Here is a 13,678-nt window from a genome sequence, read left to right on the forward strand (position 1 = left end):
GGAACCCCAGTACCACCAAAACAACAACAAAAAACAAAAAACAAAAAAATTGATCGAGAAATAAAAATGTTCCAAGACAAGCAGAAAATAAAAGAACGCATGACCACCAAGGCAGTGCTAAAGAAAATACATAAAGAAATAAAACGTAAAGAAGAAGAAAATAGCAAATAGCAGACCCAGAGAAGAGCTAACTCCACTAGACAGGCAGCTTAGTGAAGGAGAAATAACACTATATCAAACAGAAAATAGAACTCAAAATGACAGGAAACAAAAATCATATCTCAATAATAATGCTGAATGTCAAAGGTCTTAACTCCCCAATTAAAAGACATAGACTTATAATGTGGATTAAAAAACATAATTCAACTATATGCTGTTTGCAAGAAATTCACCTTAGAACCAAAGATATCCATAGGCTAAAGGTGAAAGGATGGAAAAATATACACCATGCAATCGAAGCCTGAAAACAAGCAAGAGTAGCAGTGTTCATATCTGACAAAATGACTTGAAGCTAAACATATCAGAAGAAACAAAGTGGGTCACTTCTTATTAATAAAAGGAATAATCCAACAAGAAGGTATAATGATAGTAAGTATTTATGCCCCAAATATGGTGCACTTATTTTTGTAAAACAAATTTCTTGGGACATCAGGTCTCAAATAGACCCAAATACAATAATATTGGAAGACTTCAAATCACCACTCACAGCACTAGATTGATTTTCCAGTCAGAAGATGAGTAAAGACTCTTTAGACCTAGAAAAAATATAAACCAAATGGACCTAATAGAGATACACGGAATAGTTCAGCCAACAACAGTTGAATATACTTTTTTCTCAGTTGATCACAGAACCTTCTCCAAAATAGAGCACAGTTGGGGCCAGAGGAAGTACCATAACATTAAAATGTAATATAATTGCCTGCCTTCTCATATCATAATAGAATGAAAGGAGGAGTAAACATAGGAAGACCAAAAGAAATTACATAAATACATGAAGACTGAATCAAACTCTTGAATGAGGACTGGATTAGAGAAGAAATAAGGGGAGAATTAAAAAAATTCCTAGAACTAAACGAAAATAGAGACAGGCCATACCAAAATCTATGGGATATTTTGAAACTAGTTTTTTTTTTTTTTTATTGTGGTACTGGGGATGGAACCCTTTTACCTCTGGGCTACACTCCCAGACCTATTTTTTTATATTTTATTTGGAAACAGAGTCTCTTAAGCCAGCAAGGCTGGCTTCGAACCTGCACGATCCTCCTGTCCCTGCCTCCCAAGCACGGGGATTACGACTGTGTGGCACCTCACCTGGTTTGAAATTAGTTTCAACAGGAAAACTTATAACACTTGAGTGCCCATATTTAAAAAAAAAACAGAGAGTCACCAAATAAACAACTAATCACACAGCTCAAGGCCCAAAAAACCCAGTAAAAGTTAAACCCAAAGGCAGTAGAAGTAAGGAGATAATTAAAATGAAAGCAGAAATCAATACAATAGAGAATAAAAAAATACAAAGGATCAACAAAACAAAAAACTGGTTCTTTGGAAACATTAATAAAATTGATAAACTCCTAGTCAACCTAACCAAAAGAAAGAATCAGTCCAAATTGTTAAAATTAGAAATGAAAAAGGAGCCGGGCATGGTTGCCCAGCCAGAGGACACGACAAATACCTGCTGTGCATCTAGTCCAAGAGGCTCTTTCACGGCAGAGGGACAAGGGAATGCTCAGGTGCTGGCGAGGAGACTGCAGGGGCAGCCTGTGCTCTGGTGCAGAAGGATTAGTGGTCCAGATTGGAACAGGACCATGGATTCCTGGAAGAATGGCTCAAACAGAAAAAAGGAATGGGGGCACCTGACATGTTGGACCTTAAAGAAAGAAGCTATACATTCACCATGAGGAAATCAGAAAATAGCAATAAACTTAAAGAAGAAAATAAAAATTGCCTGTAATTCCATCATGTAGAGAAAAAGAACACTACTATTACGCTATATCGGAGTTTTTGTTTTGTTTTTTACAAAGCTGCTCTCATAGTGAACTTCACCTAGCCTTTGTCACCAGATTTCCTTTTCAAAAAAGTATAAGTTGAACATCCCTCATTTAAAAATCTGAGTCTGAAATGCTGGGAGATTCTAAAATCCAGAGTCCACAGTGCTCCAAGTCGGAAACGCTCAGTCCTAAATATACAGCACAAGGGCACCTCAACAGGTAGTTGTGTTCAGTGCACTGGGAATGTTTCTGTTTTAAAAAAACAGAGGTGTCAAGGTTCACTTACTAGGCAAAAGATATACCATAAGCAAACAGAATGGGAAAGTGAGCAGATGGGGTGACGTGGCCGGTGCAGGTGTGCACACTGCAACTGACCTGCCGTCGCTGCTGTCTCCTCACAGAGCACCTCCTGGGACACCTAGAACAAACCAAGAGCCTTTCCTCAGGCGGCCAGCAGGAGGCAGCGCCCGAGAAGGAGCCTGAGGCCCCCCAGGGGGAGCCCCCCGTGGCGCCCCAGAGCGCCAGCCTGCCGCCGGCCAGGGCCCTCAAAGAGCAGAAGAAAAAGCCTCGAAGGGGGAGGAGACCCAAGGCATCGAAAGCCGAGCAGCCCCTGGTTACTGTTGAAGACAAGGAGCCAGCAGGTGAGCAGCTGTGCGGGTGCGTGTGGGCGGGGGGCCGGCCAACCTGGCCCTGGGACCGCAACAGCCCCCACCTGAAAACTTGGCACACCAAGGTCCTGTGGAGGGGGCTCCTGAGCCCTTCTGGTTCCCCCAGTCAACCCTGTTACGGTGAGATAATCCAATACAGTGTACACTGAAAACAGACAGATGGTGCACTTGGTCAGCAGATACGCCGAGTGGCTGGTGCCCATCAGGACGGGACGGGGGCTTCTTTGCCTCAAAGCAGGCTAGTCATCCATGCAGGGCTCCTCAGAACAGAGCGCTCTGTGTCCATTGTCCTGCAGGAGCGCCATGGCCTCCAGCTTGCCCAGGCCATGCCTACCAGTGGCCCCGCCCTTGGAGGCTGACAGCGTTTGGCCCCTCATGCAGATGCCAAGTGTTTGCTCTCCTCTACCTGGACATGGGCATCGCCTTGTCCGGCCTCGGCCAGAGCCTGTTCTTTGGTCCTGCAGTACCCTCAGTGGAGTTTGCAGCCAAGTGGGCCCTTAGGCTGGGCAGCCATGCATTCTGCTCCCTGTGACCACACGTGACCCTGCCCGAGCTGCCCGGTGGCCACGGGCACAAGGCGTGTTGCACGGGTGCTGGCCCTCCCTTCACACCACTGGCTCTGGGCATATTTCCCTTTTACTATCTGGGGTGTCTCAGGATTTCTTTGGTGAAAATGGGATGAATCCTAGACCTACAAAGAGCTCAGAAGAAGAACTACAAACTGCCCAGAACATTCTGCTTCCCCCTCCTGTCCCGGGTCCTCAGCCAGTGCCCATCTGCAGGACGTTTGGATCTGATGCAGGAGGCTCGCTCGCCTTTCCTGCCTCGCTGTGGACAGGCAGAGAAGACAAGACGGGGAGGGGACGTGAAGAATAATCCTGATTGCTACCTGTGTTGAGAGGCATTTAGCAGGGTTCTGTTTTATCTTACCATCTATTTCGTGGATCTGTATCTGGCCTGGGCATATATTATTGTGATTATTCGATACTTAACTCTTAAACAAAATGGCTGTCAGCCTTTGTGTGTGTGTGTTGGGGGGGGGGGTTGGGGATTGAACCCAAAGGCATTCTACACCTCAGGGTTTGGCTAGGTTGCTGAGGCTGTCCTCTAACCTGCAGTCCTCCCGTCTCAGCCTCCCAAGTACTGGGATTACAGGCCTGCGCTTCCATGCCTGGCAGTTATCCACTTTTTGAATATACTGAAGATGGCAGGCATATCTAATTATAAAATTTAAGATTTCTGAACTAATTTGATAAGTTATAAGGTTTTATTCTGTGTACAAAGTATTTTGATTTGTACCAAGAGAGATTGAAGTAACATTATACCGTAGAGTTAAACAGGAGTCTCACAAACTATAACCATTTTGGGTTTAGAAAAACATTTTGATTTTCTTTATATACAGACGTGTGTGGCTTTTAACACACTGCTGTATTTTTCTCTGTATAAATCTTAACACGCACATCCATAACCATGGCCTGCGGCGTTCACTTGGGGCTGGATGGTGACCCGCGTCCCCCCTGCTGATGGTGTGGTCTGTCCCATCCCCTTTGACAGAGCAAGTGGCCGAGATTGTCACCGAGGTCCCACCCGATGAGCCCGGGAGCGCCACGCCCGACGAGCGGATCATGGAGCTGGTTTTGGGGAAGCTTGCCCCCCCAGCGAGCGAAGTCAGCTCGGTGCCAAAGTGAGTCCTGCCTGGACGCAGCTGGTAGGAACTGAGGGACAGGGACTGAGGGACAGGGACTGAGGGACAGGGACTGAGGGACTGAAGGACTGGCTTTATCTTTTATGGTCAGAATTGAAAATGCTTGTGAGCCATGAGGAGTGTTCTGGAACAGTTCATCTACTGTGAAGAGTTAAAAACAAAGTTTTAAAATTGTAGAAAAATACACCTAACATAAAGTGTACCATCATAAACATGTTAAAGCACCCACAGAGGCAATAAGTATATGAACAGAGCACAGACAGGGCTGCTTCAGCCCAGCCCCAGCCCTCTGCTCTCTGACGCTGACACGGCAGCCAGCCAAGGCCCTGGGGTGCCAGGGTCTCTGCCTGTTGGCCTCCCGGGAGCCTTGGAGCTGGGCCGTGTGGGGAGCCCCGGGCCTCGCCTCCACCCGCCTCTGACCCTCGCCTGTCTGTACAGGTTCGCGCATCACCAGAGCGGCACCCTGGCCCTCAAGCGGGGCCTGGTTCTGTCCAGCAGGCACGGCATCCGGCGCAAGCTGGTGCGGCAGCTGGGGGACCACAAGCGTCTGCACCAGTGCGGCATCTGCAGCAAGGTCTTCCAGAACAGCAGCAACCTGAGCCGCCACGTGCGCTCGCACGGTGAGCCGGGCTGCCCGCGACCCCGGGCAGAGCGGGCCGCGGCCTCCTGCCCGGGTCCTGACAGCCTTCTGTTGGCGGGCTCCCCAGGGGACAAGCTGTTCAAGTGCGAGGAGTGCGCCAAGCTGTTCAGCCGCAAGGAGAGCCTTAAGCAGCACGTGTCCTACAAGCACAGCAGGAACGAGGTGTGTGGACGCTTCCCTGAGCACCCTGGGGCTTGCAGCAGGAGAGCCATCGACCAGCCTGCGGCGGCCGGGCCCCGCTGCCATCTGTGCCCAGCCTGGTGGATGCCGGCGGGCAGTGGGGGAGCGGGCAGACGGGGTGGTGGGCGTTTCCGCGGTTCTCTGAGCTGGGCTGTCTCTTCATTGGTAAGAATGAGAAACTCAGAGTAGGAGACAGGAGAGTGTAGCGTAGGCACCTGGAAGTTGCTAGGACAGCAGGCGGGGAGCTCCCTGGCCTACACGTGGCCTGCCCCGCTCACAGTGCCCGTTTGACCAGATGGACAGCGAGTACCGGTACCGCTGCGGCACCTGCCGGAAGACGTTCCGCATGGAGAGTGCGCTGGAGTTTCACAACTGCAGGACAGGTGAGGCCGCGCCCGCCGCCCCACCGCAGCCGGTCCATCCACAGCCCTGCTCTGGCCACGCCTTCCTTCCATCACTGCCTTAGAGCAGGCAGGCACGTTTACTTGCTGAGCTCATGGCCATGTCTAAGGCCGCCCTGGAGCAGGGGCTTCATCCTTGCCGCGAGCAGCGCGTTGTTTAGGGCCGCATGAGAGGCTAAGGGCGGGGAATCCTGAGCTCCCCCTGGCCTGGGTCCTGGCCGCCGTGCAGCAGGGGGCCTGTGGCTACCATAGGTCGTTTTGTACCCACCACCTGCTCCTGTCCACCATCCTCCAAAAGAAGCCTGGAAACCATTATCTCCTGCAAAGCCTGAGGCCGCTGTGCTCACGGCTGTGGTGCAGGAGGAGGTCTCGCGGGGCCAGGGCTGCCGGGCTCCAGCTCTCAGGCTGTGTTGCAGCTGGCAGATGAAGCAGTAAGCTAGGGACTCGTGCCTGCAGCAAGCCCGGCCCCTGTGCTGCGAGCGCGGCCCCCTGGGCCCGGGCGTGTGTGCACTGGGGTGGGAGAGCTGCTCCCCCAGTTCAGAGGTCCAGGCCGTGGGTGAGCAGAGGGAGCACGGGGAGGGTCACAGTTCTCTCTCATCTCCCTCCCTCTAGGACTCAGAGCAAATGCGGGCGAGGGGGGGGCCCAGCGGCGAGTCGGCTTAGAGACCTACCAGGTCAGCCCCGGCAACCCCGTCTTGTCGCTCCACACCGTCCGTCCAAGCTTCTGAGTCGGGTCTTGCCGAGGTGCCGGCCACCCCGAGCCTCTGTCCCTGCTGCTCCCAAGCCGGGCTGCAGCCTCCGTGCCTCTGGGCTCCTTGTATTGTCTGTCCGCTCTGCTTTGAGGGTCCAAGCTGAACCAGTGGCTTGTTTCTTGTGCCCAGGCCCATGGTACCATCCTCGCCCTTCAGGGATGTCCTAACACCAAGGGGCGGTGGGGGTTGCCTTTTATCTGAGCCTTAGCTGCTCTGGAGGCTCCTCTCCGGGGCAGGGCTGCAGCTGCGCCCTTCCCACAAAGCCCTTTCCTGGTACCCAAGAGACGGGCCTTCACCCCACCGCTCCCCCGGCACACCTCGGGCGGCTAGCAGGCAGCCGACTCTCACTTTGGGTTGTTAACAGGCCCAGTGTTGCCCCTCTGTGGGCTCTTGTGTTCTGTGTCAGTGAGGTCCTCGGCATCCTGAGGACAGCCCATGACCCTGCTGGCCCTTGGCGTGGCAGTCAAAGTCCGGGAAGAGACATAATCCCCCATTTGATTTTGTTTTTGGTGTGGCACCAGGGATTGGCGCATTCTACCTCCAAGCTATATCTCCAGCCCTACTTTGTGTGTGTGTGTAGTACTGGGAATGGAACCCAGGGGCATTCTACCTCTGAGTGATACCCCCAGCCCTATTTTTTATTCTTTATTTTGAGACAGGGTCTCACTGAGTTGCAAAGGGCCTCTAAGTAGCTGAGGCTGTCCGCGAACTGCTATCCTCCTGTCTCGGCTTCCCAGATGCTGGGATTACAGGCCTGAGCCACCATGCCCGGCTCCCCAGCCCTACTTTTTATTCTTTATTTTGAAACAGGGCCTCACTAAGTTGTGGAGGGCCTCATAAGTAGCTGAGGCTGGCCGCTAACCTGGGATCCTCCTGTTTCAGCCTCCCAAGTACAAGCAAATGTCACCTATGCCTAGCTATCATCTTTTTATTTTAATGATTTCTCTGTACCCGAGTGGACAGACAGTGATAAAGTGAACTTCACTAGTGCTGGCCAGCAGTCCTGTGGAACCAGGCCCTCGCCATCGGTGACCATGTAGAAGCAGCAAGCAGTGGTGGCGGGACACTGATGTGGGAGGCTGACAGGAGACTGGAAGTGGAGGGCAAACCTGGAACCCGAGCTCATTTGCATGCCCCATGCTTCTTATAGAATCGAATTTAGAGACTGCGTGCCCTCATTATGCCATCAGTCCCAGAGCTTGTACAGTGCAGTCTGTGATGGGCACACTCTTGGGCCCGGCAGGCTGCCCTGTGTCCCTGGTGTCCCCGTGTCCACAGTGCTGTCCCTGTCTCCACTAGTGTTCGCTGTGCCGCCTTTCACCTAAAGGGGGCGCTAGGGAGCAGCATACCTGCATGGCCAGATCCTCAGCCTGAGGGGACTCCCCGAGCCACCTGCTGGCCCCTCTCGGGGCGTCCTGCACTACATCCCCCCGGCACTGGTCCTCAGTTGCCACGTTTGGTAAAACTCGGGCCTGGACCTCCGTAGCAGCAGGTTACTGATGGGAGAAGGGCCGATATTGTGACCTAATACCTGTGTGGGTCTGCGGGGTGTGCTGGGTAGTCCCGGGCAGCTCAGCCCCGGGGATGGTTGGAAGGGCGATCTCTTTCCATAGCCTAGAAGGGCCTATGCCAGAGGATGTCGTACAGCTAGGACTGGGGAGGCTTCTGCCTGAGGGAGGCTCACCGCGCTGATAGTGCTTCCTGAGGGAGGCTGAGCTGCGCCCTCCGCCTGCCTGCGGGGCCTTGCCGTGCTGTTCAGCAGGCCCGGGGGTGCTGGGTGCCTGGGATTTGATGGGAGTGGCGCCACGGTGACGGCCTCGGGCCTAGTGGGCCCTTTTCTAAAGATTTATGCTGAGGAAACATTCCAGAAGAAAAAACTGCATTGCTAAAGATTGCGTTGCCGAGTTATTTACAGTATTAAGTAATGAGGTCGCAGTAAACGAACCGAACAGAATATTATATGCTCATTAAAATAATTTTGAAAATGCCTGGCATCACAAGCACACGTTGCGTGTGCTGCACTGAGCACGGCAGAGGGTTGTGTAGCTAGGACGGCACGGCGGCCCGCTGAAGGCCTGGGGCCAGGCAGCAGACTGCAGTCGCAGTGCACTGGTGGTCCCTGAGACCTCTGGGCTGTCGCAGCTGCCGGGGGCGGGCACTGCCGGCATTGGGATGGAGTCAGGGATGGTGTTGAGCATCCCAGGCCCTCGCAGAGAGGTGCCAGCAGTCAGCTGCAAAGGCGCCTGGATGGCTGGTCTGAGGCGCTCCCAGCGGCCCCACGGCCAAGGGGGGAGCCCGCGCTAAACAGCAGGCGGTCCATGCGGCCTCAGGACTTGGCTGGTGCCCAGAGTGCGGGAGCCCAGGGCAGCCTGGGCATGACGGCACTCCTTTCTGTCTGGGAGGGAGCCGGGCTGGCGTCCCCGGTGGTGAAGCTTGTGGTTGGTTTGGGCGTCCCCGAGTCGCCCCGATCTGTGGAACGGGTGGTGCTGCTGCCCTTGTCCGTGGCCCACCTCCCCACCCCGAGGCGCACGCTGAGCCTGGCCAGGAGTTAATGACCCCGGATCGTTGTTTGTTTGCTCTCTGGACAGATGACAAGACGTTCCAATGTGAGATGTGTTTCAGATTCTTCTCCACCAACAGCAACCTCTCCAAGCACAAGAAGAAGCACGGGGACAAGAAGTTCGCCTGCGAGGTCTGCAGCAAGATGTTCTACCGCAAGGACGTCATGCTGGACCACCGGAGGCGGCACCTGGAGGGTGAGCGCGGCCACGGCCTCCTCGCGTGCGCTTTGGCAGCAGCTGCAAACGCCCCCTTCCCATCAGGCCGCCCGCCCAGGCCCGGCGCCTGCGTGGACGGGGGCTGAGGGCCGGGCCGGTCATGTGAGCCAGCCGAAGTAGTCGGAAGTGGTGGGGGGTGAGGTCAGAAAGCCAGTCTGTGCATAGGATCTAGTGCTATGCGGTCACTAAAATTACTTCTTTAACGACATTGATCATATCAAAAATATGTGAAAAAATACTTGGACCGTGACAGCGTGTAGGAAAGACCAGCAGGCGAAATCATGTGCGCAGTGGGTTCTCAGGGCACACCGAGAGCAGAGTGCCGCCGCTGCTATCGGGGGCCTGGGGCGGCCCACACTCCCGTAGCCTGCGAGCGGAGTCGCCAGGTCCAGTGACAACCTCCTGGTCACTCCTGCCACCCGGGTTTCCCGAGCAGCCAGCCGCTCGAAGGGCGCTCGCCGACCCGCGTAGCTGCTTCTTAGTGTTGGAGTGAGCGCGGGTCGTGGAGGATTACGCTGAGCATGTGCTTCCTGAGGGGGAAATGGGAGAGAACAGAGGCATGCATGAAGTATGACTGTCCATACACATGTACATTGCATGGGCACACACGTCACTCACATGTATCTCACACATGTACTCACAAATATGTATTCACATGTGTCCATGCACACAGCCATATGCACATGTTACCTTCATGCATGTGGCCACACGTGTGTCCATATGTATGCCATGCATGTCATATAAACGTGTGTTGCCCGCAATGTTGACATGTGAAAAATGCACCCACACATGTGTCCATGCATGCATGCATGTGTTGTGTACATGTAGGCGTGAGTTACCACACACATCCTGCACATGTATCCATACACACAGTTGTGCACACAGCCACACAATGCCACGTGTTAGCGCATGCGTATGTGTTTATCATAGGCGTGTGCATGCAGTCATACACATGCACGTATCCATACGTGTACATGCATTACCCATGTGCAAGCACACCGGCAGCTGTCTGCGTGCATGCACCCATGCACTCATCTTAAGGCGAGGCTGGGCTCGCGTTCTGTGTGAGCGTTCATGCCTGATGTTTCTGGCCCCTCGTGGGTCATACAGACCTTCCGCTTTCGCCTTTGTGAGTCTTCAGGGGTGTGCTCAGGACCCTGCCCAGCCCCCAGGGAGCCAAGGGCCCACTGTGCTCGGTCTTCTTGCCTGTACAGTGGGGATTACGTCACCCCCTCCCAGGACAGTGTCCCTGTTCACGGAGCCCCCAGCACGGCTGCAGCCCAGAGCAGGTGCTGGGCGCCGAGGCCCCTGCAGAGCAGGTTCCCGTGAGGCGCCTGGCTGGCCGCAGCTAGCGCGCACGAGGCCCGGACCTCGTCTGTGGGATCAGTGCCCGGCATGGGGCTGCTTCACGGACCCTCCTTCCCGCAGCCGCTCCCTGCCAGACCGCTGCCCGAGCCGTCCTCCTGCCCGGAGCCCACCGCGTCCCTGCGTGTGACCTCTCCTGTTAGGCCAGAGTGCTCCAGCGAAGGCCCGAGAACGCGTGTCTCTCTTTTGTTCAGAGATGCCTGCTTCATAGGAACTTTCATGCTTATTTTCTTATGACCCCACACCAGCGATCCTCTGCCTCCCAAATGCCTCTGCGCCATATTCGGCCCACGTGGACTTTTTTTTTTTTGGTGGTACTGGGGTTTCTGGAAACCCTTCTACCTCCGAGCTACACTCCCAGACCTATTTTATATATTTTTTTTATTTGGAAACAGGGTCTTTTAAGCCAGCGCGGCTGGCTTTGAACCTGAGCGATCCTCCTGTCTCCGCCTCCCAAGTGCAGGATTACAAGCGTGCCCACCACGCCCGGCTCATCCCACATGAACTTTTAAAGTCTGTTTTCATCCCAGTCCTGAAAACTGTGCCTTACGACTACAGGTTTATTATCTTTGACCCCAATTCTGACTTGACTGGTTTAATTTGTAAGACATGAAAATTAGTATCTTCTTGGTAATACACAGGGCCAACCTATGGCCATCTGAAGGCCTCGTAACAGCCTGGAACTTTCAGGGTAAATGTCCCCTCGGATGGCGGCTCGGCATAGCCCGCCCACACTGTCAGACTTGAAGCACCCAGTGCCATGTGTGTCCAGGTGGCTCAGGGGTGGGACCTGGGCCGTCAGCCCCCAAGGCTGCACGCTGGCCCTGCCTCCTCATGAGCTGCTGGCCGAGGTGCGAGGGAGGGCAGCCTGCTTCCTGTGTCCGTCTCCCACCTGCTCACTGTCTTCCTGGGGGCCGGGGGGTTGCAGGAGTGCGGCGGGTGAAGAGGGAGGACCTGGAGGCCAGCGGGGAGAGCCTGGTCCGCTACAAGAAGGAGCCTTCCGGGTGTCCAGTGTGTGGCAAGGTAACGCCCCGCGGATGTGATGGGTCTGGAAGCTGGGATGGAAGGCGTGCCGTTTCCTAGGTAAAACCCGAGTGTTGCTGGGAGTGCTGGGGTAACAGAGCTCAGGTTGCCATAAACCAATGTCGCTCTTTCACACACCTGATATTCGGTCTCTGCCAGGTAACACTGGTTTCCAGTGAGTGTGCTGAGAACAGTTTTTTGTTTTTTTTTCCTTAGCATTTTTCTCCCCTTTTACCACTCAAACCCACCTCCTGAGCATTCGGGCCTCGTCCTGCGTGAGGTTAGGTCCCTGGGCGTGGGGAGGAGGAACCCCAGGGCTTGGTGGTGAGGTCATGCTGGCCTCCCTGCTCAGCGGCAGGTAGCAGCTTCTAAGCTGGAGACTCCCTGCCCGAGGCGAGCTCAAGGGCATGGGTAGAGAAGACCCGCCCTGGCCTGGAGTCTGGGGCCAGGGTAGAGATGACCCCCTCGTGGTGACAGAGCTGGGCATGCGTAGTGGACGCCATTTGCTCCCTGCATGAGTGAAGCACTATAATATCCCTGTGGTTCATCCTCCCAGTGCACAGAGCAGGCTGCCTGGGTCTGCGGGGCTTGTGCGCTGTGCTCAGAACCTGTGCTGGCCCCACCACCAAATCCACACCAGGCCGCCACATACAGATGCCTGTTCTCTGGGGTTGGGCACCTGGGCTTCGCTGAAACAGCTGCTGCTTTGTGAGGCTCGGCTTTCACCATGGGTGTTAGCACGTGCCCCCCGCATCCTAGAGGACCAGTGCTCATGTCCCCAAGTGTGCAGAGCATGTCCGAGCTCCGGAGGCTCTTGTGCAGCCCCAGGCATCCCTGAGAGAGGGCACGGGGAGTTGCTGAGCCCGCAGCACACCACCCAGCTCACTCACCTGGCGCTGGCACCCTGCAGCGATGTCACAGCCCTGAGCCCCAGGGCCCGCTGGCCCAGCCTGCCAGCACATGGCAGCAAAAGCTCTTCTGGCCTTTTGAAGGGAAAACAGAAGTCTGTGTTTCTGTGAAACTTCGTTAGTTTTCCCACACCGCAGAGCAAGCCAAGAAGGCATGCAGCCTGGGTGCCTTGCGGCCAGGGCCCCTGCAGGCCTGCGCTCTGGCGCTGGGCCTGGGGCTGGGCGGGAGGTGGGGCGCCTGCTGAGTGGGCAGGTGAGCCCCAACACGCCCCATTTACCTGCCCGCCCAGGAAGGCCGTGCGAGCCGAGATGCCCATTGTTGGCTGGCCCATACCGCTCTGTGGGTAGGCATGGGGGCCATGCCTGCAGCACCAAGCCCAGCCCCGCCACAGAGGTGACCTGGCCACCAGTGTGGGATATCCCTCTAGGCTGCCAACACCAAGAAGTCAGGGATGTGGGTGAACATGCAAGGAACACAGCCACCAGCAAGGGGGAGCTGCCGCTTTGAGTCCGCTTTCAGTAAATTGTGGGCTCGAGTGGGTTCCGGGCTCCTCGGTAGGTGCCGTGAAGACCGGGAGGGCTCATGGTGTAGTTTGGCATGAGCAGGTGTGCAGACCACAGGTGACCCCGCGGCAGCGTCGGTGGGGCTCATACTTCTCATGCCTGAGCAGTCGCTGCAGCTCAGCGTCTCGAGCACTCGCCCGTGTCTCCACCGGCGGAGGCTCGCAGTCCGGGCCAGGCGGGGCGGGCACCCGGGTCGCCGCGGCCGCGCCCTCACTGCCCGGCCTCTGCCCAGGTGTTCTCCTGCCGCAGCAACATGAACAAACACCTGCTGACGCACGGCGACAAGAAGTACACCTGCGAGATCTGCGGGCGGAAGTTCTTCCGCGTGGACGTGCTCAGGGACCACATCCACGTCCACTTCAAGGTGCTGGTCGGGCGCCCGGGCCGGCGTCTGCCTTAGCGCTCATTGTGTGTCAGTGCCGTAGGCTGGTGCTTAGCAGCAGGCCTGCATTCCTGTGTGGCTCCAGGGGTGGACCCCAAGATTGAGGATCTGGAAAATTCTGTGTGTGTGCTGAGGCCTCCCGGTTCACAGGCAGGCTTTCCCCAGGGCCCCTGACATGGTGGAGGGTGAGGGAGCCCTCCAGGGCCCGTTTCAGGGGGCCACTGATCTGTTCCCCAGGGCCCACTCAGGACCTGTCACTTGCTAACTCTGCCCGCCCGGGCTGGGTTTCAGCGCAGGGATTCAGAGGCTGCAGACGTTCAGA

The 13,678-nt window shown here is 55.5% G+C and overlaps 1 protein-coding gene across 1 annotated transcript in view; it reads left to right on the forward strand.

Moving 5' to 3' along the window:
- Positions 1 to 13,678, forward strand: part of PRDM15 (PR/SET domain 15) — a gene marked incomplete at both ends in the record, with an annotated part of 42,690 nt that overhangs the window by 13,645 nt on the left and 15,367 nt on the right. Inside the window, 10 exon segments of the mRNA XM_080696776.1 lie at positions 2,393 to 2,632; positions 4,214 to 4,343; positions 4,803 to 4,984; positions 5,072 to 5,166; positions 5,480 to 5,567; positions 6,198 to 6,220; positions 6,223 to 6,259; positions 8,926 to 9,093; positions 11,408 to 11,502; positions 13,207 to 13,338. Of these exon segments, the coding sequence (XP_080552902.1) occupies positions 2,393 to 2,632; positions 4,214 to 4,343; positions 4,803 to 4,984; positions 5,072 to 5,166; positions 5,480 to 5,567; positions 6,198 to 6,220; positions 6,223 to 6,259; positions 8,926 to 9,093; positions 11,408 to 11,502; positions 13,207 to 13,338 (1,190 nt within the window).

The sequence above is a fragment of the Muscardinus avellanarius genome (assembly GCF_963383645.1).
Source record: "Muscardinus avellanarius genome assembly, chromosome: 5".
In the NCBI taxonomy this organism is placed as follows: domain Eukaryota; kingdom Metazoa; phylum Chordata; class Mammalia; order Rodentia; family Gliridae; genus Muscardinus; species Muscardinus avellanarius.